At 43.9% G+C, this 25,042-nt stretch overlaps 10 protein-coding genes across 11 annotated transcripts; 7 read left to right on the forward strand and 3 right to left on the reverse strand.

The window, feature by feature from the left end:
- Positions 1–11,113: 11,113 nt before the first annotated feature.
- LOC6554401 lies at positions 11,114–12,140 on the forward strand. The gene is made up of 2 exons (XM_001981661.3): positions 11,114–11,458; positions 11,765–12,140. The coding sequence occupies exons 1-2, from the start codon at positions 11,190–11,192 to the stop codon at positions 12,099–12,101; spliced, it is 606 nt and encodes a 201-aa protein (XP_001981697.1). The 5' UTR covers positions 11,114–11,189; the 3' UTR covers positions 12,102–12,140.
- On the reverse strand, positions 12,114–13,974 carry LOC6554402 (tRNA (adenine(58)-N(1))-methyltransferase catalytic subunit TRMT61A). Its single transcript, XM_001981662.3, has 3 exons — positions 13,698–13,974; positions 13,185–13,643; positions 12,114–12,476 (listed from the first exon to the last, which is right to left on the reverse strand). The coding sequence occupies exons 1-3, from the start codon at positions 13,864–13,866 to the stop codon at positions 12,151–12,153; spliced, it is 954 nt and encodes a 317-aa protein (XP_001981698.1). The 5' UTR covers positions 13,867–13,974; the 3' UTR covers positions 12,114–12,150.
- Positions 13,975–14,147: 173 nt separating this feature from the next.
- LOC6554403 (60S ribosomal protein L34) lies at positions 14,148–15,025 on the forward strand. Of its 2 annotated transcripts, none has more exons than XM_015153767.2 (3): positions 14,148–14,209; positions 14,391–14,465; positions 14,528–15,025. In XM_015153767.2, the coding sequence occupies exons 2-3, from the start codon at positions 14,401–14,403 to the stop codon at positions 14,949–14,951; spliced, it is 489 nt and encodes a 162-aa protein (XP_015009253.1). In that variant the 5' UTR covers positions 14,148–14,209; positions 14,391–14,400; the 3' UTR covers positions 14,952–15,025. The 2 variants fall into 2 exon arrangements, with proteins under 2 accessions (XP_015009253.1, XP_001981699.1); XM_001981663.3 differs by having other exon boundaries at positions 14,394–14,465.
- A 664-nt stretch (positions 15,026–15,689) lies between these two features.
- Positions 15,690–16,324, forward strand: LOC6554404. Its single transcript, XM_001981664.3, has 2 exons — positions 15,690–15,780; positions 15,839–16,324. The coding sequence occupies exons 1-2, from the start codon at positions 15,746–15,748 to the stop codon at positions 16,137–16,139; spliced, it is 336 nt and encodes a 111-aa protein (XP_001981700.3). The 5' UTR covers positions 15,690–15,745; the 3' UTR covers positions 16,140–16,324.
- Positions 16,165–16,581, forward strand: LOC113563732. The gene has a single exon (XM_026975848.1). The coding sequence runs from the start codon at positions 16,165–16,167 to the stop codon at positions 16,579–16,581; it is 417 nt and encodes a 138-aa protein (XP_026831649.1).
- Positions 16,572–17,326, reverse strand: LOC6554405 (pre-rRNA-processing protein TSR2 homolog). The gene is made up of 2 exons (XM_001981665.3): positions 17,144–17,326; positions 16,572–17,081 (listed from the first exon to the last, which is right to left on the reverse strand). The coding sequence occupies exons 1-2, from the start codon at positions 17,267–17,269 to the stop codon at positions 16,620–16,622; spliced, it is 588 nt and encodes a 195-aa protein (XP_001981701.1). The 5' UTR covers positions 17,270–17,326; the 3' UTR covers positions 16,572–16,619.
- Positions 17,317–18,295, forward strand: LOC6554406 (DNA replication complex GINS protein SLD5). The gene is made up of 3 exons (XM_001981666.3): positions 17,317–17,546; positions 17,607–18,060; positions 18,118–18,295. The coding sequence occupies exons 1-3, from the start codon at positions 17,433–17,435 to the stop codon at positions 18,237–18,239; spliced, it is 690 nt and encodes a 229-aa protein (XP_001981702.1). The 5' UTR covers positions 17,317–17,432; the 3' UTR covers positions 18,240–18,295.
- A 139-nt stretch (positions 18,296–18,434) lies between these two features.
- On the forward strand, positions 18,435–19,729 carry LOC6554407 (UMP-CMP kinase). The gene has a single exon (XM_001981667.3). It carries the CDS (start codon positions 18,446–18,448, stop codon positions 19,385–19,387), a length of 942 nt encoding a protein of 313 aa, XP_001981703.2. The 5' UTR covers positions 18,435–18,445; the 3' UTR covers positions 19,388–19,729.
- A 325-nt stretch (positions 19,730–20,054) lies between these two features.
- LOC6554408 (charged multivesicular body protein 2a) lies at positions 20,055–21,143 on the reverse strand. The gene is made up of 2 exons (XM_001981668.3): positions 20,697–21,143; positions 20,055–20,636 (listed from the first exon to the last, which is right to left on the reverse strand). The coding sequence occupies exons 1-2, from the start codon at positions 21,007–21,009 to the stop codon at positions 20,179–20,181; spliced, it is 771 nt and encodes a 256-aa protein (XP_001981704.1). The 5' UTR covers positions 21,010–21,143; the 3' UTR covers positions 20,055–20,178.
- Positions 21,144–21,851: 708 nt separating this feature from the next.
- On the forward strand, positions 21,852–24,455 carry LOC6554409 (exocyst complex component 8). Its single transcript, XM_001981669.3, has 6 exons — positions 21,852–21,965; positions 22,026–22,181; positions 22,240–22,570; positions 22,626–23,398; positions 23,458–23,987; positions 24,040–24,455. Exons 1-6 carry the CDS (start codon positions 21,863–21,865, stop codon positions 24,223–24,225), a joined length of 2,079 nt encoding a protein of 692 aa, XP_001981705.2. The 5' UTR covers positions 21,852–21,862; the 3' UTR covers positions 24,226–24,455.
- Positions 24,456–25,042: the final 587 nt, after the last annotated feature.

Consider the following 25,042-nt stretch of genomic DNA (forward strand, 5'->3'; position numbering starts at 1 on the left):
TTCCCTGTCCGTGTTAGCCATTACACTGGGCCAGACCTCAACTGGGGATCTTTTGGAGCTCTACGCAGTTCGGCCAGCAAACCGATTTAGTTTAAATTACGCTGGGAAGATGCGCGCCGACCTGGTCAACGGAAAGGTAACTCCCCAGTCAAGTCCTCCACTCAGTGGCAAATTAGCGAACTCTGGGGAAGGCTAAAATGCCTGACTCTGCACCGAAAAAAATAGGCCAAAGTGCTTGCCATATTTATATTTTTGTGTATATAAATATGGCATTATGATATTATGATACTGATATTAAAGACTTATATTAAACTGCTTCTAACTGAAAAATCTAGTTTTCCTATTCCCAGTTCACCAATAATTAAAGAATATATAGTAATAATTCCAGGTTGTTCATAACGTGTCATATTATCTTATATCACCAAAACATATATTCTCTTCTTACTGTGTAGCTTAAGCTGCCATTCTTTTCGGAGTCTACTAAGCACTTTGAACTCGCAGAAATTGCAGTTAGCATGGAGGGTTTTTCAGACTTATTACGCTCGCTGAATAATTGCAGAATGAAAGCGCTTTAGACGGCGAAATTTAATCAAAGTAAACAAGCAAATATTTGCCAATACTTCAACTGAAGTGATCTATCAGCTGAAATATGAAAAAATGTTGGCTTCACCGTTTGCGAGCTTGGTTAGTTTCTTTTTGTGGACCTAGACAAATTACCAGCTATTTGCTTGATGTTTAAATGAAGTTTAAGGCTTCAAAGAGTTTCACATTTAATTGGTACGCCTTTTGAAAAGGTAATTGTCCCAAAATCAATAAGAGGTTTACAAACCTATATTAATATTTACACCCGTTACTCGTAGATTAAAAGGATTCACTAGATTCGTTGAAAAGTATGTAACAGGCAGAACGAAACCTTTCCGACCATATAAGGTATATATATTCTTGATCAGGATCAATAGCCGAGTCGATCTAGCCATGTCGCAGTTTCTATCGGTTTTCTAGAAAATGTTGAAAGTTCTTGTTTTGCACTTTCACTAGTTGAGTAAATACTATAGCATTCTATCCTGTTTTTTCTGGTGCTATGATGTTGTAATCTGAAAATCTAAAGTCCATTACTCAACTTATATTAATCGGATTTTGAAGTGGCATACCTCTAATTGTTTCTGGCGCAATTCTCTACCAATCTGCATTCAAATTTAAAAATGTATTTTTTTTTAATATTTTTGTAATTTTTCTGATGTTATGATGTTGAAAATTTAAGAAATGTCCCAAGGCTGAAGTTCTAAAAAGTGCATAACTTAGCTTATATTAATCGGATTTTGAAGCGGCATACCTTTAAATGTTTCTGGAGCAATTCTCTAAAAAGCTGCATTCAAATTTAGAAATTTATATTTTTTTAATTTTTTTTAATTTTTTTGATGTTATGATGTAGAAATTCAGAAATGTCCAAAGACTGAAGTTCTAAACTCCATAACTCAACATGTCCTAATCCGATTTCGAAGTGGCATACCTTTAAATGTTTCTGGAGCAATTCTCTAAAAAGCTGCATTCAAATTTAGAAATATATTTTTTTTTAATTTTTTGGTAATTTTTCTTATATTATGATATTGTAGAAATTCAAAAATGTCCCAAGGCTGAAGTTCTAAACTCCATAACTCAACTTATATTAATCGGATTTTTATGTGGCATACCTTTAAATGTTTCTGGAGCAATTCCCTACAAAGGTGCATTCAAATTTAGAAAAATAAATTTTTTTAATTTTTTGGTAATTTTTCTGATGTTATGATGGTAGAAATCAAAAGTGTCCAAAGACTGAAGTTCTAAAGTGCATAACTCAACTTATCCTAATCCGATTTTGAAGTGGCATACCTCTACAATCTGCATTCAAATTTAGAAATCTATTTTTTTTTAATTTTTTTGATGAGATGATATTGTAGCATGATATGTATGTATATGATATGTATAGCATTCTATCTTGTTACTATTTAAGGATAGAAATTTATGGGGCAAGTCCAGGAAATAACAATTCGAAACCCAACCGCAACACAAGGTTATTTACCCTTAACAACAAAGTGAAATTTCCCAATTTATACGAACGCCAATGCCACAGCTTTTTGTGTTGTGCCGCCTTATAAATAGCCACTCTATAATGAGCTTAACAATCGTATGCAAAACAAACCGATGATATCTGTAAGTGAAATCGGAAAAGGAAAAATAGAGATACGAGGACCATTGACGAAGCTACGATGAAACTTTGAATGATTTCGAAACGGCGATAATAGGAGTAAAAGGAAAAGGATATTCGGTCTGTCGACTTGTCAATCTGCGATCGCATTGACACTTGAAGTTTATTATCCGCTGACATTTCAATTCTGATTGAAAATGGTATTCGGACGAGTATGCGGATGGTTCGAAAACAAAAGCCCAACTTTCGATGGGAATCTGCTTTGCTTGATGGCTGATATTGATTGATCGTTGAATTTTTATTGAGTGATTGATACAAAAGAGATATATAAGTGAGCCAAGCCAAAACAATCGTTTCAATTACAAAGGCCCCAAGTGTAAGAACTGGATATGTAATTCGAAGAAGTTCAAAGCCCCAAAACTCCATCTAGATGAAGCAGCGCCCTCAAAAATATTATTAGGCAATGAAATATGGAGTTTCCAAGGTGTTTGCACGCTCGGCTTCAAATCGACTTCGACTTCGACTTCAACTTTGTCTGGAGTTCAACTTTGGCTCTCCTTCAGCTAAACAAAAAAAGTAATGTTCGCCTGCCGTTTCTCGGCTGCTTATCAAGATGCTTTCAATGTTTCGTTTAGGATTTTCATTTGTAGCATTTAGCTGCTCTATAAAAAAAGCCCAGGCGGCGACTCCTCTTCTGGCAATGTCAGTGCTATACGCCTGTGCACATAAAAATATATATACTTGTGGCCCGCTTTAGCCGACACTCGTAAATTACAATAAATTATGTTGAAACTGATTATTCCATACAATTTATGGGGCCCTTTTAAGTGGGCGTGTGCACTTTTATTTTATTGTGAATGATGATGTAAATGATGCTGGCATCGAACCGAGCTGAAACTTTGGATGCTTGGTAGTACGTTGGAGTTGAGCTCGGGTCAAATTGTTTTCGGGTGGCTGATGGGTTAATGAGGTTCAAGTTCTTGTTGAGCGGCCAAGTGCACGTAATGGCTCCTAAGATTGTGCAGCTAAAGAAGCTGATTTTGGTGGCCTTTTTTTGCTTCGATTCGATTTTTTTTTCTTTTGCCAAATTTGTGAATGCTTTTTTGGCGAAGGGAATGGTTGTGGGAGTGTGTTAAATGCGGCAACAACGAGCTCAGCCTATCAAGGGCCTCAAATCAGCGACTGAGCCAACAACATTCGACTTATAAAACACACACATCATCCCCACCCCCATTATCATCATCGGCAGGAGCCGGAGGATCGGCAATAGCCTTGGCAGCGGCGTAGCAAAAAATTTAATTAAGAAAATCAAGTCACAGGCCCACAAAAAAAAAAAAAACACAATAAAAAAACTTAAGTAAAGTAAAGCTGCGTTGCGACAACAACAGCGAAGACGCGCTCCAGCTTTCATATCTGATTGAAAAGCGCAAAGAGCAAGGAGGAGACCCGCAGACACAGCCAGCCAGCCACAAAAAATCGAGGGGAACAGCAAAACTGAGCTGAAAACGAGTGCAGCGAAAAATTTGATGCGATTTGGATCAGTGCGACACAATGAGGAGGCCAATGAGGCAGGGACCACCAAAAGAGGCAGGAGACACAGGGCCATGTAGCGCAGGCATCCCATTTTTTCTCCTCCACGCAGAAAAATCAGATCATTGGCCAGTTGGCACTAGTCACTCGAGTTAGTCAGAAAAAAAGGAGGCTATTGCAAGATGTTTTCTACTTAACTAACCTTTGATTTATAATATTATTTATAATTAAATTAATTATTATTAATTTAATAAATAATACCCAGAACTAACATATTAAAAAAACACCTGGGATATACAAATTACCGATACAATTTGCAAGATTTATTTCTCTTAGTGTCGCTTTGCTGTTGTTTGGTTTTGTCAACGAACGGATTTCAATGATTATTCATTGGGCATGGCAGCCACAAGCCCGCACACAAGCACACTTGTCTGTGGCAAACAATTTCAGCAATTAGAATATCAAGCTATGCAGATCTTTTTCTGTTGTCTCTGCGATCCGCGGGCGATGCCAGCAATTGACATTGGCTCAAAGGAGATCAAAATGCGCTTGCACACCCAGCCGCAACGAAGATCTGTGTGGCGCTTTAATGACATTTCTGGGGAACAACAGCAACAACAACAACAGCAACAGCGGCAACAACAGCAACCCCAAGCAGCCCCTCCCCTTTCCGCCCCCTTCGACTCCAATTTAGCCTGTGTGTGGCAAGCCGAAACGAAAGACTTAGGACACAAACTTGCAAATTAAAGAACATTAATTTTCGCCCAACTCGCGCACAGAGTGCAACAGAGAGATCCTTAACCGAAAACCAGACCGGGATCTCCACCATTCCGTAGCTCCTTCCGCTGATTGATTACACCGGCCAGCAGGGCACAAAAAAGCCAGTCAGCTCTCTACAGCCTTTTGGCCTGGGAAAAAATCATAATAATAATGATACATAATAAAAATGGAAAACTTCTAGACGCCATATAAATCAGAGCAAATATGAATTGCTGTTTGTGTCTGACTCTACTGACTGTTTATTTGTTTGTTACTCGCTTTTTGTTCTTTTCACTGCAGTGGTTGTTGTTTCTGTTGGTGCCGGAGTACTCGAGGCTTTTGTCAATTGCTATGGCACAGTGGCCAGCATTTGGTAACTCAGTGAAAGTTTACAGAATTTATTTCATATTTTCCATTATATTGATGTATTGTTCAATAAAATGTTATTCACATTGAGTCCAATACTTTTCTTGCATTTATTTCTAGTTCAAATGTCTACATTTATATATAAATTTTGATCTAAAAGAAATCCAACTGATCTAATTGAAATCAGAAATGGTTAAATTATCAAAGGGGTTGATTCGAATACATACACGATTATGTGACCCACTGTATTCAATTGAACTGCCTGCATTTCGGCATTGTTCCGCAGCCCTGCTCTTGTAATTCCGTCTGGCTCCTTGCGAGCTTTTGTGATCGCTGCTGCAGTTGCAGTTGCACAGGGAGTCGATTCTGCATCGCTCCTCATATTGCACACGATGCGGAGAGATCCGAGACACAAGGCTCAAGCCTCCAGACCAGACCAACCAGCCCAGACTCAGTTGTCGCCGTTTTGGCCCATTGTCTGTGTGGGAAAAAGCCCCCAACTCTACTGGCTGGCTAAAAAAAAAAAAAAATACAAAAAAATACAAAATAAAAGGAAAACCAAAAAGACAATGTATGCTAACCGATAGTTTTCAATGCCAAATGGTTTATGCATTCGACTGCTCATGGCAATCATAAAGCGAAAATACTTTGGCCGGACAATGCTTAAACGCCGCATAAATTCACTTTAAGCATCTCCCAGGAATCGGATAAGCATATGCGGCCAGTTTAACCCACATCTTGGAGTCCGATTTGGCCCCGTCTCCAGCTCCGAGGACTGCAACTCCATTGGTGCCAATCATTATATTTTAACAGCTTGTTTGCTCGCTTGTTTTACAAATTGAAATCGCCAACGAAAATGTTACAATAAATTTAAATAAACACAAGCATTTTGCCGACAACAGCGATTGGGGAATACTTGGTGCCGTTTGTTGCGCCTGCCCGTCCGTCCTGCCTGGTTTTATTTCACTCGATACAGACCGCTGTATCCCGAACCTAATCGCTGCGTTTAATTTACTTAAATTATACTAATGATCTTCAGCTGCCCCGGGTCCCAAGAGCAGAGCAGTTGCAGCCGCAGTCGCAGCCGCAGCCTCTCGTGGCAAGTCGGAGTCATTTGTTTTGGCTCGTTTATGGGGGAAGGCGGCTCAATTGATTTGGCCAAAGCAGCCGCCAAAGAGAGCCGACAACCGGAGACCGGAGTAACCAAGAGATGTCCAGCTCCAAGTACCAAGTACCAAAGACCAATCCGATACCCGGCTAGTGCGAATCCGAGTGTTGCGAGTGTCGCTAGATATGGCCTGACATTTAGATGAAGTGTCTGTGAATCTGAGCCGAGTCGGCGGCCTCTCGATTTCCAGCTGCGTTGGCCCGGCCAAGCTGCTCTTTTGGCCATCTAAATGTCGTCGTGTAATTCCATTCATAAACAAAACTTTAATTTTATTGGACACTGTTAGAAAAAGTCACATAAAATAAAGCTATACAACTGCTTACTATACAACTATATTAAACAAATTTATGAATGTAATTGAAGATTTTTTTTTAAATATGGCTTAATATGCATGCCCAATTTTTCTCAAATTTTAATCTTATATAGAACAAGAGCTGGCTGTGTAGCTCAAGTTGACATAGTCTGACTCTTGGATAATGTGAAGGCGTTGGCTTCGTTTGGTTGCCAGTTGAATTCAGCCGGCTGCTGCATCAAAAACGATTATCATAGACCTCGAAATGGCTCAATTAGTTCTCATGGAGCCACGAGAATTGAGAATTGAGCTGCCTGCGGCTTCTCTGTGCGAAAGTTTATTGATTGGCTTTGCATACCTGTTGAGTTGTAGTTTCTGCATAGCTCAAAGTTGTTTTCTTGCAGAGAAACTTATTGTGCATTTTTTCGATGTTTTGGGATTGAGCACAGAGGGAGCATTTTCCCCCACTCACTTTCGGCATTCCGAGGACACTAAAGACCCAATCCATGGGAGCCAAGTGTGCCACCTAGGCATGCCATTGACACCCATGCGATTGTTGTTAATTAATTAAAAAAGAAACACTCATAGGCGATTGCGTTGACAAGATAAAATGGTCGAGCCACACAGATTCAGGCAAATAAAATAATACACATAAAAATGGAAAACGCTCGACTCCAAGCCGAATGCAATAAATTGTGACAAAAAAAAAATCGGCTTCAAAATCTTTATATTGGCTGCAGCTTCAAGGTGCGACATTGACCCTGGTGCCACTATATTTGCTTTTGTGTTTTTCCTCTGACTGTGTGTGGCACAAATCTAAAAAAAAAAACACAGCTGAAAAAAATATAACGTTATCGGTGCAACTACAATAATGCATTGCATTTAAAAGTGCATAAAATGTTTATTGGAGTTGGAGTTTTTGGTTTTCCACGCCACGGCAAATGAACTACACTGAACTACAAAGATGTCGCACGTGTATGCAATGGAAGTTTCTTCAACTTTAAAGTTCAAATTTAACTTAACTTTAAATTTTGTAGGGTTCCTAATGGTTTTTAGTATGTATTTCATTTAAAACCCCCACTTTCACTAATTAAATGGTATTTTTAAGCACTACTAAACACTATTTATATAAAGTGCACTTTGTTGTCCACTGCAGTCAGGCAGTCAGGGCCAAACTTAACCTTGCTAAAGCAGTTATTCTTGCCGTTGCCGTTGCAGTTGCAGTTGTCTGTTGCTGCTGTTGTTGTTGCAGCTGCAGGCAATGGCACTTGCAACAACAGTAACTATATAGAACACAGCTGTGCAAAGCAAAATAATAAAAAAAAAAAAAGAAAAACAATAAAAGAACAAATTATAGCCAAGTATTGGTACTTGAGGTAAAAACAAAACGTAGAAACAATTATTGCCATTAGCAAATTGGAAATATTTTCCGCTGTTGTTCGACTTTGCTATATTTTTTTCTCACGGCTCGGGTAAAAGGCTTTCCTTTCACCAAAACCAAAGGCAAAGGCAAAGGCAAAGCCAAAGCAAAAATCATCTGTGGCATTGGCCAATTGGTTTGTCAATAAGCACAATTGAAATCAGCGATCATCTACGTAATTAGCCAGCAGCGGAATAAGAACCACCAAGTGGTGCTAAAACGCGAGAGGGCGAGAAGAAATGTAATTTGTTTTCACACAACATAATCAACATGATAACCCCGGCCGAAAACGTCTTTAGATTGAGTCTAATGATGATAAACGCTTTTACTGTGAGGTAACTACAGACTCCTGACACCGACGCAAGTCTCTCCTTTTGCTGGCCAACTCTGGATGGCAGACCCGCCAGATACTTTTGCTGGCAACACCACCACCAGCGGAAAGATACAGATACGGGCGGCCGAGGACGTTGCGGCGGGTGTACGAATGGCTGCCTGGGCCAATAATAAGTCAACATTCCAAGGCGTGTTAAGAGATGCTCGATTAAATGCCTCAATTGTGGCTCATATTGAACACCAACGGGCAACGGGCATCGGGCATCGGGCAATGGGCGATGGGCAACACACAGTCTGAGCCAAAAGTCGACGATCCGGGCAACATCGACACCACACACCACCTGTCCGCAAAAAAAATACAAAAAATAGCGGGGGGTAGACGGAGTGGAAGAAGCAGCGGCAGCAAATAGCACGCCCCCACCAACGGTCAACTCGCAAGTCGGTGGTGCAGTTGGTGGTGCTGGTGGTGGTGCAGGTATTGTCTGCCTGACTTTTAGCACTGCTGCACTGCTGCACCGCCGTCGCCGAGCGACTGGGCGAAATCGTTTAGTGTCGTACCTAACTAAGGAAACGTATTTTCAATATCGAAATTATTATTATTAGCTGACAGCAAATCGCAGTTTTCAACTGACTTTCCGCAGTTGTGGCCGTTTGCCGGCTCATGTTGTAATAAATGGACAGGACCCAGAACCGCCATACTCTCTGTATACACTTTGTATGCTGTGCGGAGTGCTAATCAAAACAAAAGGGTTCCCTAAATGCAGCCAGGTTTATCGGGTCAATTGCAAAATTGGGTAAATGGGCATTGCAATGCCTTGGCATCGATATGTTTTTAAATAGTCAAAAGAGTGAAGAGTGATTTCATATACCATGTTCGCACATTGAAATATGCACTTTCAAATATGGGGTATGATTGAAAAATTTACAAGTAGCAGCTCTTAAGTAGTAATTATTGTTAATTGCAGCCAATCAAATTATAAACATTTAAAAAGGCAGTTTCTGTTTTCAGTAACTCTTGCATATACACATAATACCATAAAATATATAAACAAATATTTGTTTTTACATTTATTAATTGTTAGGCCAATAATTAAGTTACTTGAGATAGAAAAACCTTTATTATTAACTGGAATACCCTTAAAGGGTATCCGCACAATCACTATACCCAGAACTCACCGAGCGGCACTCGCTGCCATCAATTTTGCGCTCGTCCCTCGCCATCGGAGACTTTGGGGCCGGCTTCTAAAGGTGAGAAACTGGCCATATTGCTGGCGGGCGTAAGGCTGCACCCTGGTAACACACACACTGCACACAGCACCCCGCACACACACCCATCAGAGCGGGACCACAGAGTCGGGCCGGCACAATTATATGGCATTTTGCGAGGAAACTTTCAATAAAAATAATCATAAGCAAATGAAATTTATGCACAACTAAGCAGGTGTTTAGTGACGAGTCAAGCGGCGCGGTCAAGCGATTGTGATTTCGATTTCGGCCAAAGGTGAAAAGCGGCGACCCACAAGACTCCCTCCGGAGTTGAATGGTGGAAATTCGTAACAGTTGTCGATTCATCAAACAAGATAATCCGACTTATAATGGCCCAGCGTCTAACAAGGTGAGCTGTGATAAGCAACACGTTGCCATTGTGGGTATCGCATTACCGATCTTCCAATTAACTTACCAATAATGCGGCGTGGGCCCTTTAATTTCCCCAAATACTGCCAACTCACGCACTACACACCGATTGGCCGCTGCAGTCGAGCACAATAGATACATTTTGTTAGCAACAACGGGGGGCTAATCAACTTCAAACGAGAACAATTGCGCCGAACTCGGTTTTTGACAGGATCGATGGGAATTGCAAGTGGTTGGATAGTTGGTTAACTTGGTTAACTTGGCTAGGGGCAAGGGGAAAAATAGTAGGAGCCCACCTCCGTGCAAAATGATTCAAGCTTATAATAAGTACAAAGAGCACTCGATCGGTTAACTGATATCTCTGTGGAAAATTCAAATTCGTTTCAATTGTTACAAAATATAAGGAATACATGCATATTTAATAAGAGAAACCAACAAGGCGTCAGTGTAACAATTATTGAATCCAAAAAAGCAAGCTAATTTAATGAAATTCATTTCAACCGCTTTCAAATCTAGTCTTAAACTGCGTGTCACAACACATTGGCATAATCTAAAATCTGAAAAATGTAAATTCAATTGAACGTAAAAGGTCATAAGGCAAGACTGTGATAATAAACAATGAATATTTATTATATACTAATTGGGTGCCGCCCAAATCAGCAAATGGGAGGAGTATATGTGCCTCATTGTTCTTGTTTTTCAGTTAATACCACATCGTTAGCTAATCAGCGAGGAGCAGCAACAAATTCCGGATTTCCAGATCAAAGCGAGCTGCGAGCACTTTGAAGATAGCAAAAACTGAATGACTACCGAGAACCCACTGCCATCGATGCAAAATGATTGAATTCAATATGGGGCTGGCACTTAACATCCATCAAAACACTAAACGAGGAGTATTTAGAACGGCGGCAGCAACGGCAACCAGTTGTTGCCGGTTGCATGTTGTTGCCGGTTGACATATGAGCAGCAGCAACATCAGTTGCAGCAGCAACAGCAGCAGCCACAGCAACAGCGGCTGCAACAGCGGCAGCAGCTACAAAGAAGAAAGGAACGTTTGCCGCCACACCAAAGTCCGGTGTTTTTCGATGAGAGCGGCTACTACACAGAAATACAGAAATCCTGGAGAACTGGCCGGACCTAACAAGCAGCAGAAGCGGTCCAGAATTATGTAACAACCACACTGGCAGTGGCCTGCAAATTTGCAAGTCAAGAGTCACTGGAGATGTCACTCTGCGCGGATGGACAACTCGGCGGACAGCTGAGCAAAGCGGCCGCCGCCTGGACTTCTTGGTTCATTTGGTTCCACCGTTTGGTTGTTGATCTTAATCCCAGCATGATGGTGCAACATTCGGCGAGGGTCCGTTGTCCTGGCAAGGTTGTTATGGCCGCACACCGACACTTGTTTGTTTGTTGTGGCAAACACAGCGGACTTCCACCGGATTAAACAGTAAGCAACCACTCACTAGCCCATCAACATCTGCCCTCCGAGAAGCCACCGAAAATGATCTCACGACGCGACAAATTGCTGCAGCAGCCGTGGGAGCAACTGCGGTACGCCCAGCACCGCGAGAAGGTCATGTCCGCCCGCCCAGCCATCGACACCCACTCGCCGCGCGCCCACGAGCACGTGCAGCGCAAGTGGAAGAAGCAGCAAGTGGAGCGGGAGCGCCAGCAGCAGATCGAGCGGGAGAACCTGAGACTCCTCCAGAAACTGGGCGACATAATGCGCACCAAGCGCATCAACAATCTCTGGCTGCAACCGCGGCCCAAGTGAGTAGTCTCTCTCTATTCTGCCTGAATACAAATGATTGGCATTCGTTTGTGTTTAAATACGGAAATGGATTTGAGAATGAATTTAAATGTTAACTGATTTTAATTATACTTAAAGTATTTATTACTGATTTATTAGTCGCTAGTCGCCAATAAACGAACCTATTCTCATTTCGCCTCAATCTTTCACCTTAGCAACATATTTATAATTCAAATTAGCAACAGCTTTTATGACCTATTGATCAAAGTAATATGCATTTCCAAGGAAAAATGCTTTTTCTCACTCTGCTCACCTGATTCTTTCAGTTTCCTCAACCGCGAGAAGCTCTTTGCCACCCGCCCGTACTCCAGCCTCCCCGAAGTGGTTACCATTTACGGAAAACAACCGCCGGGACCACTTATCTATGGCATGCTGCCCAAGCCGACGGTTGTGGGTCGTTGTCCTACCTGCAGCGGCAATCCGGAGCGCACCGAGGTGGCCATTCCCGAGCAGCGAACTCCCTGGGCGCCCGAGAGAAAGTCCTGGAACCGGAAGACGCAGGAGCAAGTGAAGCCGCATCGATGCTACCACTGCGGATCTGTAAAGACCAGCGAACGCAAGTACTTCGAGGAATTCTCGTACTCTTACTCCTACGACGAATGATGAAGCTCGTGGTTCGTGGGACAAATAAAAGTAAATTCAAGTTTATTCATCAGGCCTTGGGTATATTTGGCGGCAAAGTGGCGAAGGTGAGGAAGCCCGTGTGACCGGGCAGGGTTTGGGGATTACTGGAGGTCAGGTACTTCTTCACCTCCTTTGGCGCCTTGCTCTCCTCGGCATTTGCTGCCGTCGTCGTCTCATCGGTTTTGGGCAATTTAAGGAACTCAAGATCGATGACGGGCAGCGTGCGAGTCTTCACCACGTTCTCCTGCTGCAGCACCTCCAAGGAAACAATCTCGTTGAAGCCCAGCTTGGTTAGCTCTTGGATGCAGCGCTGCGACTGTTCAATGCAGGGCGAAAACGAACAGAAACGACCTCCTGTGAAAAGGGAAGGGGAAATCAGGTTTACTCATTGTTGGTGCCTTCTTTTGCGCCCTTAATAATAATTACTCTATTATAGCTTCTAAAGATTTGCATATATTGGTGGATAAGCTTTCCCTATTTTTTTTAGTATTTGATTTGCTGACATTATATTTGTGCCTCCAATACAGTAGCACCCTAGGTTTGGTGCAAGCCCGCTGTACAATCGAAGCTCCCATCCGCCTAATGACAAACTCGCCGGTCAGCCTGCCTTGGCCGCATCAAGTGTCAAAAGCGGGCTCATTCAATGTCAAACACGGTGAAATGGCAGCCGGACTGACTAGCTGACTGGATCTTTGGCTCACTGGATGGATAACTGACTGACCGGCCGACAGTGTTGGGATATACAAGGTGGTTTGGTACCTTTTTCCCAATTAGGTACAACCTAAGATCTCATTTCCCATTCTATGTAAATACCGGAGTAAGCCCCTGTTTCTTTAAAAATGTTTTTAAGAGGTTAGTAATATTGTGTAGCCATTTCACAAGAACTAAACTTCAAACTATAAAAAACTACGCGAGGTACAGCTTATTGTACACATTTTGCCCACTTAATGCATATGTAAATGTACCTGGCCATCCCAGTTAACCCAACATAACCGCCTGATTGCCGGATTGCCCGCAAAAGGGCGCTGACAACTAGTTGTCAACGCGATGTTGGCCACTCACCGGACAGCTTCAACGCCTTGAAGGCGTGCGGCACTGCGAGATCGGGCGCGGGCAGATCCAAGAAGACCGCATCGGCCTTTCCATCCAGTTCCGCGCCAAAGCCCAGATTGCAAACGTCCCGGTGATAGACGGTGACGAAGTCGGCGATACCATGTCGTCGGAACTCGTCGCGTGCCTGATCCGCTCGAGCTTCGTGGAAATCGAATGTGTGCAGGTGGCCAGTGGGTTTCAGTGCTCTTAGAAAGTAGTGCGACAGTGATCCCGATCCTGTGCCAGACTCAACCACCACGGCACCGGGTCGGACCTCCAACTGGTGGATAATCATACTGATATCCGGCGTATAAATAATCTGCGTGCGGTGGGGCAGCGTTTGTGTCCAGAGTTCCGGCGTTGGCTGCAGTACGTGGGCCCAGCCCTTGGAGAGCTCCACCTTACTTCCATACTCCACGCCGATGATATCTGGAATAGGGATTAGGGTTAGGACGATCCATGGAACCTATAACTTTAACTCACTTTCAACTTTTAGCGATCCATAATTGGTCTGAAAAATATGTGGTATTGTTTCGCCCTTTTTGTTGACTATTTCGGGCACCGCTTCGATGGCATGCATGGAACTGACACTCAAGTAAAGGATGACCACATCTCCCTTTTCTATGTGGGTCTTGGGTTTCAGAAAACTCATGTTTTTAGTTGAAAACTGAAAGAACTCTGTTTTTATTTACAAAACAGCCGCGTGTTTAAGCAATAGAGATGGGAGTTTGGTAATCAACAGGCTATCGATAAGTTTTAGTAGAGTGGCGGGTCAGGGCTGCACAAACTCTAATAATTCATCATTTTACTTTTTAAAATATAACAAATTAATAAGTCTAGTGCTAATAAATATCTGGTTTCAGTACCACATATTATATATATAACCAGGTTATTGATTTAAAGAAAAATGTTTTGAAGTAATCGATAGCAATTATAATCATCAATTTCTCTTCCAGCTCTAGCTGCTCTTCTTCCTTCTTTTGATTTCCGGAGAGGTTTGTGTTTTAATTTTAATGATTATTTTGATTGCAAAAACGCTTAAGTGGCGCCAGTAATGATGCAAAAATCGCCTACTATGTAATGGCAACGCACTTATGCTGTTCCGACTTTGTTCTGTGATATTTTCCATGAATTCCTGGGGAATGGTGTTTATTCCGGGTGGCCAATTGGATTCAGAAGCTTTAAAATGGTCCAACGCTTGACTCTGAGGCGACGTCTGTCGTACAACACCCGCTCCAACAAGAGGCGCATGTGAGTGACAGGTGTTATGCTGGATATCCAAGATTACTAAGGTGTTTTCCATTTGTTTACAGTGTGCGCACTCCCGGTGGCCGTCTGGTGTACCAGTACGTGAAGAAGAACCCCACTGTGCCACGCTGTGGTCAGTGCAAGGAGAAGCTCCACGGGATCACGCCCTCCCGGCCCAGCGAGCGTCCCAGGATGTCCAAGCGTTTGAAGACCGTATCCCGGACCTACGGAGGTGTCCTGTGCCACAGCTGTCTGCGGGAGAGGATTGTTCGTGCCTTCCTCATCGAGGAACAGAAGATCGTCAAGGCTCTGAAGAGCCAGCGGGAGGCTTTGGTCAAGCCCGTCAAGAAGGTTGTGGAAAAGAAGCCGGCGAAGGCCGCCGCCAAGAAGCCGGCGGGAAAGACAGCCGGAAAGCCAGGTGCCAAGGCCCTTGGCAAGAAGCCCGCACCCAGGGGCGCTCCTAAGGGAGTCGTCAAGTCCAAGAAGTAACCACTTAGCAGAAGGATTTGTTTGGCGCAATGATATTGGGACACCTTTTTGTAATAAAGAAACCAGAAATTGAAGAAGAACGTTTTAATTGGCAGTTGATATGCCATTATTGTTAGTTCCAAAAACGGAACAAACGCCTTCATATAAATGTGAAAATGAAGTAATCACATTTTTATACCCGTTACTCGTAGAGTAAAAGGGTAGACTAGATTCGTTGAAAGTATGTAACAGAAGGAAACGTTTCCGACCGTATAAAGTATTTATATTCTTGATCAAGATCTCAGGAACTACAAAAGCTAGAATATTGAGATTAAGCATGCAGCTTTCAGAGACATACGCAGCGCAAGTTAGTTTCCAAATGTTGCCACGCCCACAAGCCGCACAAAACTGCCACGGCCAAATTTTTGAAAAATGTGATATTTTTTCATTTTTGTCTATACTTTAAATTTTTACACATTTTCCCAAAAAAACTTTTTGCCACGCCCACAAACCGCAAAAAACTCTTACGCCCACACCTTTAAAAAATTTTTATAAATTTTTTTAATTTAATTATTTTTTCCCCAATTTCTATCGATACTCCAGAAAATGTTGAAATTTCTCGTTAGCACTTCCACTAGCTAAGTAACGGGTATCTAATAGTCGGAGAACTCGACAATAGCATTCTATCTTGTTAAATATTAGAATTCCTCAATCAGCTGTTCGCGAGATAAACAACCGGTAGTTGCTTCTTCTACACAAATTGCCATTCACTTTCTACACTGACATGTGAGCATTTCAGATTGGTTACAACTTTTATGATGCCACAAATTGCAATTAAACCAAATGAATCGTATGTTAACCATTTAATAAATAGCTCAATATAAAATTGGTAACATTCTCCTTACCAGCACAATAAGAGTGCCGTTCGAGACGCCACGGTTGGCCGAGATCGCCTACAAAGTGCTCAGTGTCGACCAGGAGCCGCGCCGGAATTTCGTGCAGAAAACTTTGAGCCTGGATGAGGATGTCCTGGTTGTGCGTTTCCAGGCGGATCAAGTGAAAAGCCTACGCACCGCCATCACCTCCTTCTTCGAGGGCCTGCTCCTCTGTCAGGACACCATCAAGCAGTTCGCAGACACTACGGAAGATAAACTAATCCCCGAGAGCAACGACAATGCCGGAACACACTCCGGCTCCGACTCCGCATAGGGCGGTCTATGGTTTCGCCTTCTATATGCTGTTCACCGTCCTCTTCCTGGTCTACGTGAGTTGGGCCCTGCTGCCAGTGGAGTTTGGTCTGCACTCGTATTTGCCGGACAAGTATTTCGCAGTATTTGTGCCCTTTCTGGTGCTGGTATTCGCCTGGTTCTTTGCCTTTCTCATCTACCCAGCCATAAATCTCTCCATGACAGTGGATGTTGATTCCATTCTCTCAGTGGTGGATCCCAAGCTAGCGCTGCCCAAGGGCACAGAGTTCACCTCCTGGTCACAGTTGCAAAATGGCAAGGAAAGCCAGGATTCCACGTCAAAGAAGGCTTCTCCAGTAAACTGCAACTTGTGCAGGACTTTCCACCAACCTGTGACGCGTGCACCTATTGCACCACTGCGTTTTCTGGACCTCCAGGAAGTAAATACAGCGTATTACAACTAAAAAAAACTAACAGGCTTTTTTTTAATGATCCCCACAAGTCACTTTCTTCGCACTGTGGTCCAGCCTTCTTCTGGTTCCACGAATTCCTCAGCCTGCTGCTTTCGTGCCTGCGATCGAGTCATCCGGCCACTGCCACTGGGAGTGTCCTCGTCTCCCTGGCCCATTTCATCATCGTCCTCCTCGTCACTGTCGTCCATGTCCTCATCGGAAGAGGAGTCCCCATCGATGGGCGTGTAGGTGATCTTTACATCCGGACGCAGCCACTCCTTGCCAGCGGGAAGTTTATTCAGTTCAGCCTCTATTTGTGGGTACTGATTCTGCTGGGCCAGCAACTTGTAACGCAGCAGATTCCGGCAGATTTCCGGAATGGAATCGTCGTCGCACAGGGTGTTAAACTCCTGGTCCATCAGCTCCTCCAGGACCTCCTGCAGTTCGCCCTGCGTGATATTTTCATTGGACACACAGTACTGGTAGGTGTAATCCATGATTTCTATGGCCACCTACAAATAGCACTCGGATTAGGTTAGAAATGAAGACTGTTTTGTGGTATTTGAGCAGCCACCTGTTGGCCATTGCGTCCGCCCATGCCATGCTCCACCGCCAGCCGGAGATCCTGCCAGTGATTGAAGATCTTCTCCACAATCACCCTAAAATTCTTTTGGAATTCAGTTTGTTGTGCGGCTGCCATCGCATGCTTTTATGATATCGATAACGATTAGACGTTGCCATTCACATGGAGTAAAAACAATTGAAACAGTGGTGGAAAACGTCAAAAGTAGTATTGCCGTGACATTCCCAAGGAATCGCAAAATTTGCGCCAAAATCTGCAAAATAAACAAATAAATAAAACCATGTCGGATGTAGAAGATGTGGCCGAAACCCAGCTGGAAATCGATGACACCGAAGGCGCAGGACTGGAGGATGATGATGATGATGACGATATGGAACAGATTACAGCGCAGAAGGTAAGGTAAATCCAAACTGTGCTCTTGAAAACACAACTATTCACCTGCTAAATTTGCCAGGTTCTCGAAACCCTAGAAACCGCTTGGATAAATGAAATGTGTGCGCCGGAGATTCTGCCAAGCCAGGCGGACATGCTGGAGCTGATGGTCTCACAGGTTGCCCACATGGAGGAGCAGATGCGCGACCTGGACAAGAACGATTTCCGAGCGGTGGTGCACTCCATGGAACTGGAGAGGGTGCGCTACATAATGGCCAGTTATCTGCGTTGCCGCCTGCAGAAGATCGAAACCTTCACACAACACATCCTCAACCAGGAGGCGAGCCGTGAGCCGGATGACAAACGTCTGTCTCCCGAGGAGACGAAGTTCGCCCAGGAGTTTGCGAGTAATGTGGATGAGTACTTCCACAAGGTAGCCACTCAGTACATGCCCAATCAGCAGAGAGGAGAGGCGGAGCAGAGGATTGTGACCCCGAATCTGATGAGCCATGTCTTCCTTAAGGCAAATGTGGCGGGTATAAACCTTTACCAACTAATTAAGATTACCGCTTAGCTCATGTTTTGCTTTTCAGTGCCCGCTGTGATCGTGGGCGTCGATGATGAGGAGGTGGACATGGCGGCCGGCTCCCAGCACATTATTCCCTACCAACTAGTGGCCGACTTGATACAAAACAACCAAGCGCAGCTCATTTAATAGACTTATTTAGCAGGTAGTATATACATATGGTAATAAAAAGAATGAAAATCCAACGCGGCAAGGCTATACCCCAGTTTGAGCGTATGGTTACAGCTTCACTCCTTAAAAGCGCAGTACAAAAATATAAGTAATTTAATTCTTCTGAAATGTTACCGGAAGTAAACTGCACAAAGTGCCATTCAAATTGGTACGCTTCGCGCTAAATGCGGCGCCAGTGTTGGTCAACGCACGCCCACGAACAGCTGCGCTTGTGCGTGACGTCACAGGGTGTTACGTTTCCAGTGGAAAACAGTGGTGTGGTGTACTGCAGGCGGCAGTCCATACACACACACACTCGCACACACCAACCACGCATCCAATTAGCCCAAGTTCAGTCGTCAATGTGGCGGGCTTTGGCACGAACGACGTGGAGAGCAGCTGCCAACGATTGCGGGTCACCAGGAGTCCGTTTCGCACCATCACCACTTACGCAGCAGCAATTGCGACATTCCAAGGCCAGCAAAAGGTTCACCACCACCTCCACAGCCGCACCACACAAAATCGGAATCGGAATCATGAGCGTGGAGAAGCCAAAGGTTGTCTTTGTTTTGGGCGGTCCCGGGGCCGGCAAAGGCACCCAGTGCTCCCGGATAGTGGATCGCTTCCAGTTCACCCACCTCTCGGCCGGAGATCTTCTGCGCGAGGAGCGTTCGCGTGAGGGCTCCGAATTTGGTAACCTCATCGAGGACTACATACGCAATGGCCAAATTGTGCCCGTTGCGGTCACGTGTTCGCTGCTGGAAAACGCCATGAAGGCGTCGGGCAAGTCGCGATTCCTCATCGACGGCTTCCCACGCAATCAGGATAATCTGGATGGATGGAACCGCCAGATGTCCGAGAAGGTGGACTTTCAGTTTGTGCTGTTCTTCGACTGCGGCGAGGATGTGTGCGTGAAACGGTGTCTGGGCCGCGGACAGAGTGGCTCCGGACGGACGGACGACAATCTGGACAGCCTGAAGAAGCGCATCTCGACCTACAACAATGACTCGCTGCCCATCATCAAGTACTTCGAGGGCGCCGGCCAGGTGAAGCGGATCGATGCCAGTCCGGATGCCGAACAGGTGTTTGGAGAGGTGGAGAAGATATTGGTGGCCAGTGGCTTCTAGATTTCGTGTTCATATTCCGGTTATGTGTGTAGTGCTATCCTTACCATTCAATTGTATCCCCCAAAAATATATACGCTTGTTAATAGTAATGCAATAGGTACTTTTTCTTCACCCCGATAAGATACAAGATACACACATGAAGTATACCCAATTAAGGAAAGAAGTGAGGCATACACATACTTTTTAATATCTGGTAGAAAATAGTTGTAGGCGAAAGTAATTCTGGAACTCTATGTTATCTAAAGCAAATGGATTGATTCTGAAGAGAGGTATTTTAAGTTGAACGTTGAAGCGCAATAAACAATAAATGGAAAACACCTGTTCACATTATGAAATTTAAAACAATTTCCTTATTTTTACAAGTGTTATGTTCACTTTTTAATTTAAGTATGGGTACCTAATAACTATAGTAAATGCAGAAAAAACTTCCTTTATCCAAGTAAACACAATTTTCATATATTCAGCAGAATATATGTATATGCTAATTAGCTATTGATTTTGGAAACTCCTTTTGCTTAATTTTATTGAAGGCATGAAATGTATAAATCTGTTAAAATACCGAATTTTGCATAGAATAAATATTGCGAATTTGTTATAAATAGACTGTGCGATTGCAGCACTAACTAGTTGTTCCCATTGTAGCTTGTAAATGGTAATTACTCATCGATTTTTCAAACACGCAGGGAACGAAAATCACAAGCATTCTCTTTAATATAACATTCGCTTCTGGGAGATACAAACGGATAGTGGATCTTACATAAAATGGACAGGCAGTGGTTCTTGGGATCGCCTCAATCCTTGCGCAGCTTATCCAGGCGCGCCTGCAGGTCCGCATCGGCATCGGACATGGGCGATGAGGCCCCACTGCCACCGGGAGCACCCGGTCCACCTGCGCCGCCTCCACCAGCTCCACCTCCGCCGGCGGCTCCACCGCCGCCAACGCCACCGGCTGCCACAGCCTGTGCTTTTTGGGCGCCAGCGCCGCCAGCTATGGAAAGGGAACCGGAGGCAGAAGGTAGGTCACCCAGCTGTTCACCCAATTGCAGACCCAGTTCGTCCAGCACCTGGGACACAACAGCATCTGTCTCTTCCTCGTCGCCCTCGTCCTCCATGGCGTCATCGATAGCATCGTTGATCATCTCCTCCTTCATGTCCATCATTTCCGACTGCTTTTCGAAGTCCTGCAGGATCTTCTGGATTTGCGGGAGATTCAGTTGGCGGTTCATGTTCTGCATGGCCTTCGTAACACCTGAAAAGCGAGCATAATCAGTTGATAAGCCAATGAATCAGCCGCATGTCCCATGTTTACCTTTCATGGCCTGTGCCATTGTGTTCTGGGACTTGAGCGTCTGGATTTTGAGGGACACCGCCTGGATGTTCGCCTTCATCAGCATGAACTTCTTGGCATACCGCCGTGTGCGCACCAGATCCTTGGCCATGATCTTCACGGCATCCATTTGGCCCTCCTTGGCCATCTTCTTGATATCCGCAATGATCTTCTTCTCCTGCTGCTCCATTTTCATCCGCTCGCGGTCCAGATCTCGCATTGCTTTGTTCAGCGCCCGCTGATTCTTGCGCAGCATCTCATCGGGGCTGATCTTCTTGCCGAATAACCAGTCCATGTTTAAGGATTTCTTAGCTTTAAGATTCAATTACGAAGAATGACGGAGTTTCTTAAAGATTACTCATCAACCAAAACAAAAAGCGCAGGGTGTGTGCGATTGTAAGGTGGCCAGGCGGGTTGGCGCTTGCATGAGAATAGTTTAAATGGGAAGAAGAAGTTTGCCGGTGCACTTATGTTGGAAGTGTTCACACTGCAATTAAGTGCATTAGCAACAGGTGGGAAACAAATTACTATTTTATTACAATAGACAATAGAATAGTAGATAAATCTTATTTGTGAATTTCTAAGAGATCTTTGTCGTAGTCGTATATATTTTAAAGTTGAATTTAATATTTACAGTTTTTAATACCTAATCATACTTACTATGCAAATCCTAATAGTAAACTCGAATAAATATAATTTGTTGATTCCTAAGAGCTTAGGTCTTTTTTATTTAGTCTTTTCTAGTCTATTTAGTCTTTTATATTTTAAATTGCGATTGAATTAAACTTTACAAGGTTTTATACCATACTGTAAAAATCCTAATACTAGATGCGAACAAATCCAATTTGTTGATTTCTAACATCTTCGTCATAGTATTTTATCTTAGAATTGCGTTGGAATAAAACTTTTTAAAGGTTTTGATACTTAATCTTAATAAATCCTAGTAGTAAAATACAGAAATCTGATTATTTTCTAAGAGATCTTTATCATAATTATTTTCATTTTAAAGTTGAGTTCGCAAATTTCTAAAGGTTTTTATATTTAATCTTATTGTTTATGATTATTATTTGATTTAATGTAATTATTTGTAATCCGCAGTGAAAACATGTCATATTCTAATGCATCAGCAACCTTACAATCGACGCCTTATGATGCCGCGGTTCGTCGTGAATGGCTCTGCGTCAGCTGCAGTTTACATTCCAACCAAAATCATGAAGGAGTTCGACGATTTTAACTTTAGCGTTGAGAAATGTAAGTTTTCCCATGTCTACGTAGCCTTAATCGGCATATTAATAAGTGCATCTTTCCCAGATACCAAGGACCTGACACGAGAATGTGTGGGTGGCAGCGATTTGCAGCAGCGAAAAAAGGAAATCGAGGCCTACAACGAAACTACGGCCGCAACGCTCAAGCAAACATGCAAAAAGAACTATATGGAGTTTATACAGACGGCCAAGGAGATATCACGTAATTTACGCCCACCAATATACCTCTATATACCTTTGTTAATATGTTCCCACCGCAGATCTCGAGTCGGAAATGTACCAACTGTCGCACATTCTGATTGAACAGCGCAATATTCTGGCCACCATGACGGATGGCAAGACCTCCAGTCACCTGAAGGCAGAGAGCTTGGAGGCGGAGAGCACTGCGGCGACGGAGGATCTGGAGAATAGTCATGCCACGCGGGCGGTCAAGGAAATGGTACAGGGCTTCAATGGCAATCTGGAGGGAAAGACCTTCCTCAACGAGGGAGCCCTGATCGAGTTGGACAGCAATGATTACCGACCCATCCAGAGGGTCTTCTTTTTCCTCTTCAACGATGTACTGATTGTCTGCAAAGTGAAGCATGATAAGTTGGGTTATTCTAAACTGAAGCTACAGCAAACACTAATGAGTAATCTTTTCCAGGCGCTTAGATTTTCTCACCGAGTACGACCCCAAAAAAATAGCCGTGATCAACATCAAGGACTTGGATGGCGTCAAGAATGCCATTAATATTATCACTCCAGATGGTTCCAAGATCTACCAAAGCATCACAGCTGCTGGGAAGACGGAGTGGATCGAGAAGCTGGAAGAGGCCTTTCGCTTTGACCAGCAGAAGAAACCAAAAAAGGGTCAGGCGCCACAGCCTCCAACTCGGGCCAAACAGCAGTCAAAAGCTTCGACGCCGGAGAAGGAAGCCACACCACAAAGTCCTGGGGAGCCGAAATCCCTGGAGGATGAGACCCCCGAGTGGCTAAGCACGGCCAGTGAAGAGATTCAGACCCTGGTAGCCCAGCGGCATTTCGAGGATGCCCAGGAGCTGATCAAGCGAACACAGGAATTTTTGCGAAACGAGAACAGGAAAAAGTTCCCACACGCGGACGCCATCGAAACCAAGGTGAAACAGCAGGAGCTGAAGCTGATCAATGTGCTGCTCAAGGAGTTGTCCAACAGTCACAATCGGAATCTGCAGATCGCTCTGAGAGCCGCCAAGCGGCCCCTGAAGATCCTTGTAGAGATGGGTCGCTATCGCCAGGCGAGTGCCACTCTGCTGAAGGTCTGTGCTGTCAGTTTGCGGGTGGCGCAACGGGAGGCGCGTAGGAATAATGCGGATATATCGGAACTCTTTTTCTGTGATCTGGCGCAGGTGGCATGTGATTTTCTCACCGCCTTTGAGAAGCAACCGGCGTGTGTGAGTGGTAAGCTACAGCCATATTCCTGTCTGGATTTGAGTATAACTAGAATCTAATTCTTGCAGCGCTCGTGGTTTGGTGCAATGCGGAGCTGCAGTACTTTGCCAGCCAACTGATCAAGCATTACCTGACCAAGGGAACATCCCTGGAGTCGGTGGCCAAATGTGTGGAGCGAGTGCGCAAGCCCTCGACGAAGCTTACAGAGATTGGGCTGGACATCAGTTATCATTTGGAAGGTCTGTTGCGCACTACACTGGAAGCGCTGATAGAGGAATCCAAGGAGCGACTGCTGGACTCCGTGGGTCGCACTGAGGAGAGCTGGCAGCCGTATAATTTGCAGACCAAGTCGAATCTGAAGCGTCTGCTCCTGGAGCTCGATGTCCTGGGTATCGATGTGCGAGCCCAGGCGACGGGCGACACCTGGATTAATCTCACCCAGTCGACAGTGGTCTTCATCAGACACTTCCTGCAGCTCACCGAGTACTGTGGTTGTCTGGCCAAGTGCGAAACCCTACTGCAAAGCCTGGAACTTCTTCTAAAAGAGCTGTTCATTGCCCAGCATTCGCTGAAACCGCCCAGCGACATGGCCGTGGATGTAAGTTAGACAACAGCTTAAACGAAAGCCTTTTTAAGCATGTCTTTTACAGCCCAACTTTGTGATGAAGAACAAGATTTTTCTGGTGGACAACCTGCTGCCCATCGCCATCGACAAGTTCCGACAGATTTCTGGGCGCCAGTGCGAAGGGTTGCGGGAGTTGCACACGAAAATGTCCCGCCAGCAAGGAGCACCACTGCCGCGCCAGCGAAGCGTCTACACCACAGATGTGTTTTAGATGCAATCCGAGGGGATTTACTTTCGATTACATATAATTTTTTATTTTTTCGTTTTGCTTCAATTATTTATAATATAATTATATACATATATAACCACAATAATAATAATATTTGTAAAATTAAAAATCGAAGCGTGTGCTGCACTCTATCTCTTGCTTATTACAATTTCGCCGCTTGCATTATATATATAATTGTAAATATATATAAATCGATTCGTTTTCTGTTGTTTTCATATATACTCTAAACACTAAACAATTTAGCTGTGTTCTACTTTTCGGTTTCGATTTTGTTGATGCGGCTCCGTTGGGCTTAGCTGCTCAAAATATAGGATTTTACACTTGGTTCTGAAGAGTTGAGTTTGATTCACACAAATAATTCCTCGATTTCCTCATTACACATTCCTCATTCAAATTACATACAAGCAAAGCCGTCTGCTCTGATCTCTAAACTGACCCCCAATGCGAGTGAGTGTTTCGAAAGTGGTTTCCGTGTTTAATTTATAATGTAAAACTCTTAACTAAAATGCTTACTAAGTATATTCATTTATAATTATATATATATATACCTTCTTTTATGCAAATGTGTTTTTCGTGTGTGTTTGTGGGTGTGGTGTGTGTGTGTGGAGGGGCGTTGGGAGGTAAGGAAACTGACAACTTAAAATTACATTTGTTGTTGCATTCGCTGTCTGACTTGTCAGCTAAATTACAAAAACCGTTCACATAAAACAAACTAAAAGCACTCGCATCGTATTTAACTCCTTTTTTGCTCAGCTGGTAATCATAATCTCAACGCTCCTGCAATTGCAATGACTATTCC

Source organism: Drosophila erecta, unplaced genomic scaffold (genome assembly GCF_003286155.1).
Source record: "Drosophila erecta strain 14021-0224.00,06,07 unplaced genomic scaffold, DereRS2 tig00000000-arrow-pilon, whole genome shotgun sequence".
NCBI classification, from domain to species: Eukaryota; Metazoa; Arthropoda; class Insecta; order Diptera; family Drosophilidae; genus Drosophila; species Drosophila erecta.

Excerpts from the sequence above, each read along its gene's own strand:
- LOC6554405 (XM_001981665.3), bottom strand. The coding sequence starts at position 17,269 with ATGGCAGCCGCACAACAAACTGAATTCCAAAAGAATTTTAGGGTGATT. Across the intron at positions 17,082-17,143 it reads GCGGACGCAATGGCCAACAG|GTGGCCATAGAAATCATGGA; the intron begins GTGGCTGCTCAA and ends TGCTATTTGTAG.
- LOC6554402 (XM_001981662.3), bottom strand. The coding sequence starts at position 13,866 with ATGAGTTTTCTGAAACCCAAGACCCACATAGAAAAGGGAGATGTGGTC. Across the intron at positions 13,644-13,697 it reads TGGATCGCTAAAAGTTGAAA|ATATCATCGGCGTGGAGTAT; the intron begins GTGAGTTAAAGT and ends TCCCTATTCCAG. Across the intron at positions 12,477-13,184 it reads CAAGGCGTTGAAGCTGTCCG|GAGGTCGTTTCTGTTCGTTT; the intron begins GTGAGTGGCCAA and ends CCCTTTTCACAG.
- LOC6554401 (XM_001981661.3), top strand. The coding sequence starts at position 11,190 with ATGATCTCACGACGCGACAAATTGCTGCAGCAGCCGTGGGAGCAACTG. Across the intron at positions 11,459-11,764 it reads TGGCTGCAACCGCGGCCCAA|TTTCCTCAACCGCGAGAAGC; the intron begins GTGAGTAGTCTC and ends TGATTCTTTCAG.
- LOC6554408 (XM_001981668.3), bottom strand. The coding sequence starts at position 21,009 with ATGGACTGGTTATTCGGCAAGAAGATCAGCCCCGATGAGATGCTGCGC. Across the intron at positions 20,637-20,696 it reads AATGGCACAGGCCATGAAAG|GTGTTACGAAGGCCATGCAG; the intron begins GTAAACATGGGA and ends CTCGCTTTTCAG.
- LOC113563732 (XM_026975848.1), top strand. The coding sequence starts at position 16,165 with ATGCTGTTCACCGTCCTCTTCCTGGTCTACGTGAGTTGGGCCCTGCTG.
- LOC6554403 (XM_015153767.2), top strand. The coding sequence starts at position 14,401 with ATGGTCCAACGCTTGACTCTGAGGCGACGTCTGTCGTACAACACCCGC. Across the intron at positions 14,466-14,527 it reads CGCTCCAACAAGAGGCGCAT|TGTGCGCACTCCCGGTGGCC; the intron begins GTGAGTGACAGG and ends ATTTGTTTACAG.
- LOC6554404 (XM_001981664.3), top strand. The coding sequence starts at position 15,746 with ATGATGCCACAAATTGCAATTAAACCAAATGAATC. Across the intron at positions 15,781-15,838 it reads GCAATTAAACCAAATGAATC|CACAATAAGAGTGCCGTTCG; the intron begins GTATGTTAACCA and ends TCTCCTTACCAG.
- LOC6554409 (XM_001981669.3), top strand. The coding sequence starts at position 21,863 with ATGATGCCGCGGTTCGTCGTGAATGGCTCTGCGTCAGCTGCAGTTTAC. Across the intron at positions 22,571-22,625 it reads TGCAAAGTGAAGCATGATAA|GCGCTTAGATTTTCTCACCG; the intron begins GTTGGGTTATTC and ends AATCTTTTCCAG. Across the intron at positions 23,988-24,039 it reads CCAGCGACATGGCCGTGGAT|CCCAACTTTGTGATGAAGAA; the intron begins GTAAGTTAGACA and ends TGTCTTTTACAG.
- LOC6554407 (XM_001981667.3), top strand. The coding sequence starts at position 18,446 with ATGCGGCGCCAGTGTTGGTCAACGCACGCCCACGAACAGCTGCGCTTG.
- LOC6554406 (XM_001981666.3), top strand. The coding sequence starts at position 17,433 with ATGTCGGATGTAGAAGATGTGGCCGAAACCCAGCTGGAAATCGATGAC. Across the intron at positions 17,547-17,606 it reads AACAGATTACAGCGCAGAAG|GTTCTCGAAACCCTAGAAAC; the intron begins GTAAGGTAAATC and ends TAAATTTGCCAG. Across the intron at positions 18,061-18,117 it reads CCTTAAGGCAAATGTGGCGG|TGCCCGCTGTGATCGTGGGC; the intron begins GTATAAACCTTT and ends TTTGCTTTTCAG.